At 51.0% G+C, this 5,307-nt stretch overlaps 1 protein-coding gene across 1 annotated transcript in view; it reads right to left on the bottom strand.

Annotated features, from left to right (window-relative positions):
• TEAD2 (TEA domain family member 2) overlaps positions 1-5,307 on the bottom strand; it is a 23,486-nt gene that overhangs the window by 5,343 nt on the left and 12,836 nt on the right. The window contains exons 8-9 of the mRNA XM_011946523.1: positions 2,966-3,125; positions 1,454-1,627 (exon numbers count right to left, since the gene is read on the bottom strand). Coding sequence (XP_011801913.1) covers positions 1,454-1,627; positions 2,966-3,125 — 334 coding nt within the window. The remainder of the gene's footprint in view (positions 1-1,453; positions 1,628-2,965; positions 3,126-5,307) is intronic.

Below are 5,307 nucleotides of genomic sequence, written 5' to 3'. Positions count from 1 at the left end.
AAAAAAAAAAAAAAAAACCACAATGTATCCCTCAACTGATGGAAGGTTGAAGGAAAGGCAGCAGGGCTCAAAGAGAGAGAGGGGAGACGAGGGAGGGTGGAGCACAGGCTCTTACCTGGGAGGTCAGTAGATGGGGGAGTCAATGACAAGGAGAACGGTGTCTGTGAGAATGGCTTCACACTGAGGGAAAAAGGAAGCCAGGGGTTAGCCAGGTAGAAAGATGCTAATGTCACCAGCAAATGTTTACTGAGAGGCCACAACAAGCCAGACCCTGTGCATTTTGTGCACAATCTCACTGAAGCCTCACAGTGCGTGAGGTAGGTAGAAAGACTGCTCTATTCATTACACAAATGAGGAAACAGGTATCGAGGGGTCAACTGACCTGCCCAAAGTCACACAGCTGAGATGCAGCAGAGCTAGGACTTGAACCCAGGTCAGTCTCAGCCCAGTATCTCAGGCTCTTGATGATGACATTTTGGTACCTCTCACAAAATGTCAGAAAGAGAAGAGAAACCGGTCCGGCGTGGTGGCTCACACCTGTAATCCCAGCACTTCAGGAGGGTGAGGCGGGCAGATCACTTGAGGTCAGGAGTTCGAGACCAGCCTGGCCAACACGGTGAAACCCCATCTTTACTAAAAATACAAAAATTAGCTGGGTGTGGTGGCCAACACCTGTAATCCCAGCACTTTGGGAGGCCAAGGTGGGCGGATCACTTGAGGCCAGGAGTTCAAGACCAGCCTGGCCAACATGGCGAAACCCCGTCTCTACTAAATATACAAAAATTAGCCGGATGTGGTGGCGGGTGCCTGTAGTCCAAGCTACTGGGGAGGCTGAGGCAGGAGAATCGCTTGAATCCAGGAGGCAGAGGTTGCAGTGAGCCGAGATCCAGTCACTGCACTCCAGCCTGGGTGACAGTGAGACTCTGTCTCAAAAATAAATAAACAAATAAATGAATACAGGACTTGACAAAGCCACTCCATGGCTCCTTCCATCACTTCATCAAAGCCAGACATTCTCTAGCAACAAGGTCTGGTGAACCTGATGCAAAGCATCGTTCCCCTCTTTAGAGAACAGAGCCTCCACAAGTCCACTGGCTAAGGGGAGGGGGCTGTTCCTTAGCAGCAAGGCTTGGTGCAGTCAGGTGGGGCACAGGGAAGCCTGGAACGTGGCAAGCCCATGCCCAGGACCCCATTAGCTACATGGCCAGGTAACTCACCATATTAGTTACATGCGGCAATATCCAGGGAGGCCCAGGCACCCCCACCCACCCCGGGGGCTGGCCTCCTCTGTGTTCCTTGTCACAAAGAGGGCTGACACTCCAAGCCATGAGGACTGACCGGTACGTCCCAGGCTGACCTGGCAGGGCCTGCGACCATCTCTCTTAGGGCCAGAGGCTTTTGCTGGGACACCACAGGATTTGTAAGCACTTTTGGTTTTGCTGCGACAACTCACCCAGAACTTGACCAGGAAGAAGGCGTGTGGGGGGCCACGATCATACAGCTCTCGGAGGCCACCCTTTTTCTCAGGGAATTTGTCGTAGATCTGCCGGACGTCCACGCTCTCGAGCGGCGGCGCTCCAGGGCTGGGGCAGTGCTGGCTGATGTGCACAAACAGGTGTCTCTGGTACTGAGGAGGGTTGGCCGTGGGTGAGAAGTTGGAGGTGGACTGGATCTCCAGCCCGTGCTGCCTGAGCCCACCAAATGCCGTCACCATCCCCACAGCTCTGGCCAGCTGTTCCACACTGTCCACCCAGCACTGGGCCTGACTCCCACCCATCGTCCCCACTCCTGTCTCCTGCAGCCCCTGCAGTCCCACCGTCCCCAACTCCCTGCCACACCCAACTCCATCCTCACTGCCTCAGTCGCAGCACAGGCCTCCCGCCCTCACCCCAGCCTCCAACCTCGCCTCTCCAGTTCATCCCTCACGTGGCTCCAGACCTGCTCCTGCCCCTCCCCTGGTCATAGCCCTCTCATAGCTCCCCAGCACCCCCAGAGCAAAGCTCACAGCCCCTAGGCCTGGTCCTATACAGAGCAGGTGCTCATAAATGTTCAATGGATGGAAGACTGAATTAATGGGAATCCAGAGGTCTTATGGTTGATGTTTTGATTGATGTTTATATGGTATGGCAGAGACTGCTACGTGTTCACAAATCCTGGTTCCTTTACACAGTGTGAAACTACATTTCCCAGGCTGCCTGGCAGTTAGGTGTGTCCACGTGACTAAGTTCTGGCCAATGGGATGTGACCAGGCCTGACAGTTGACACATCCAAGCCAGATTCCTAAAACCTCCTGCACAATCTTGACTCTCTTCCTTCCTCCATCTGCTGGCCAGATGCAGAGACTCCATCAGCAGATTCTGAAGCCTTAGAAAATGGCAGAGCCACAAAATGGAAGGAGCCTGGATCCCCAAATCAATTGAGTCCAAGGCTCCTGCTGAACCTACATTGAAATGTTACATGCAACTTATCTGGCATTCAGTCCCTAAGAGTTAGGAGCTGTTTCTTCTAACAGTCGGCCCACTCCATCCTAACCCAGGAGAGGCTCAAGCACAGAAATAAGATCTTTTCCAAATTCCTAGTATGCATCACAAAGCCTAGGGAACAGTCGAAACTCAAACACATTTGATGAATGAATGAATGATGTCCTAAGGAGTTTTTCTGACCTTCCCAACCTGTCACCCCGTGACCTTCCAGTTCCTTTATGCTAGTAGCTCTCAAAGTACGGTCCCCAGACCAGCTGCATCAGCGCACCTGGTAGCTTATTAGAAACGCAAATTCTCAAGCCCCACATCACATCTAGCAAATCAGAAATTCTGGGGATGGGGTCCAGCAATCTCTGTTTTAAGAAGCCCTCCAGATGATTCTGATACATGCTAAAGTTTGAAAACCATGACTTTATACCTTCCCTCCCTATCACCCTCGATATTTCAAAATCCCTCAGTGACTATACCAAAATTTCACTCACAGAATCAACTGCATCCGGCGGTTCCACAAATGCTGAGAACTCTACCAGCTGCAACCGGGCAGTGCCCAGGGCCCGAGCCTGCCAGGCTGGGGGCGATGGGGCAGGTGGGGGCAGGGGTGAGAGGGCCTGGGGGGGCTCGTACCCTAGAGAGAGAGAAGAAAGAACAATACAAATTGCTAACATTTATTGAATATATCAGGTACTGTTGTCTCTTGCCTGCCTCCACTTAGAAACTGAAAAAGCTAAATACTCACTTTCCCAGCCTCCCTTGCAGTTAGAAGTGGCCATATGACACAGTCCTAGCCAATGAGACGTTAGGGGAAATCTGCTGGGGGGCTTCTGGGAAGGAGTTTCTTCCTGAATGAAAAAGACAGAACTTTGGGAGGAGAAAGCTTTTGGACCTGGCCAAGTCCTGCTTGGGACGTTGATATGGTTTGGATATTTGTCCTCTCCAAATCTCATGTTGAAATGTGATCCCCAGCTGGGTGTGGTGACTCATGCCTGTAATCCCAGCACTTTGGGGAGGCCAAGGCGGGCGGATCACAAGGTCAGGAGATCGAGACCATCCTGGCTAACACGGTGAAACCCTGTCTCTACTAAAAATACAAAGTATTAGCTGGGCGTGGTGGCACGTGCTTGTAATCCTAGCTACTCAGGAGGCTGAGGCAGGAGAATCACTTGAATCCAGGAGGCAGGGGCTGCAGTGAGCCGAGATTGTGCCACTGCACTCCAGACTGGGGGACAGAGTTGAGACTCCGTCTCAAAAAAAAGTGTAATCCCCAAGGTTGGAGGTGGGGCCTGATGGGAAGTGCCTGGGTCATGGGGGTGGATCCCTCATGAATGTCTTGGTGCCTTTCCCATAGTAACAAGTGAGTTCTCACTCCTGAGGCCCTCACCAGAAGCATAGGCTGGCAACATGCTTCCTGTACAGCCTGCAGAATTGTGAAACAAAGAAACCTCTTTTCTTTATAAATCACCCAGTCTCAGGCATTCCTTTCCAGCAATGCAAATGGACCAACACAGACATGATCCCTGGAATTGCAACAGCCATCTTGGGACAATAAGACAGATGTGAGAGGAACTACCAAGACGCCAGTCCTCATATTGCTAAGCCCACACGGCAACAGCCCACCTCTAGGCTTTTTGTTGTGTAGATTCATAACATGAATGCTTTTACTATTTAAGGCATTTTTAATTTGGGTCTTCTGTTACTTGCAGCCAAAAGTATTCCTAATTGATAAATTTACGGAAACTAAGGGACTCCCTCTTTCACTGATGTGAATTCTCAGGGCCATATCAGCATGGACTTCCAGAAGCCATCTTTGCTGCCAAGTAGCTGAGCCTGCCTGGGAATGAAGCCACCACAGTGGAAAGCAGATCAAAGTAATGCCTGATGCCATCACTTGAGCCGCTGGATCCAGCCATGCCTGAAGCCATAATTCTGAACTATCAGTTACTGGAACCAATAAATCAATAAAGTTTTCTTATTATTTTTTATATTTTTTTTTTATTTTTTGAGACAGAGTCTTGCTCTGTCACCCAGTCTGGAGTGCAATGGTGCCATCTCGGCTCACTGCAACCTCCACCTCCAGGGTTCAAGTGATTCTCCTGCCTCAGCTTACCGAGTAGCTGGGATTACAGGTGCATGCTACCACGCCTGGATAATTTTTGTATTTTTTAGTACAGGTGGGGGTTTCACCATGTTGGCCAGGCTGGTCTTGAACTCCTGACCTCAGGTGATCCACCTGCATTGGCCTCCCAAAGTGCTGGGATTACAGGCATGAGCCACTGCACTGGCCTCTTCTTTTTTAAAATATTGCTTCAGCTGGCTTGATTTGGATTTCTATCACTTGCAGCTGAAGGAATCTTGACTAACACACCTCCCCAATGTCTCATAAGCTCGTAAGTGGCAGAACACAAACCCAGTGTGTGTGGCTACAAAGACCAAAATTTCCTAACCATCACCAGTTCCACCACTCAGCTCTCCAGCCCCTCCCTGCTCCCCCGCCTCCAACACACACACCCTGCCTCAAAGCTGGGCTTCGGTAAGAATGTATCCTCCAACTGGCCTGGCGCGGTGGCTCATGCCTGTAATCCCAGCACTTTGGAAGGCTGAGGCGTGTGGATCACGACATCAAGAGATTGAGACCATCCTGGCCAACACAGTGAAACCTGATCTCTACTAAAACTACAAAAATTAGCCGGGCGTGGTGGCGGGCGCCTGTAATTCCAGCCACTCAGGAGGCTGAGGTAGGAGAATCGCTTGAACCCAGGAGGCGGAGGTTGCAGTGAGGTGAGATCGTGCCATTGCAGTCAGCCTGGCGACAGAGTGAGATTTCATC

The sequence above is a fragment of the Colobus angolensis genome, unplaced genomic scaffold (genome assembly GCF_000951035.1).
Source record: "Colobus angolensis palliatus isolate OR3802 unplaced genomic scaffold, Cang.pa_1.0 Scaffold25, whole genome shotgun sequence".
NCBI lineage: Eukaryota > Metazoa > Chordata > Mammalia > Primates > Cercopithecidae > Colobus > Colobus angolensis.
Note: the sequence above shows the minus strand (reverse complement) of the source record. Positions and strands in the feature narration are given on the sequence as shown.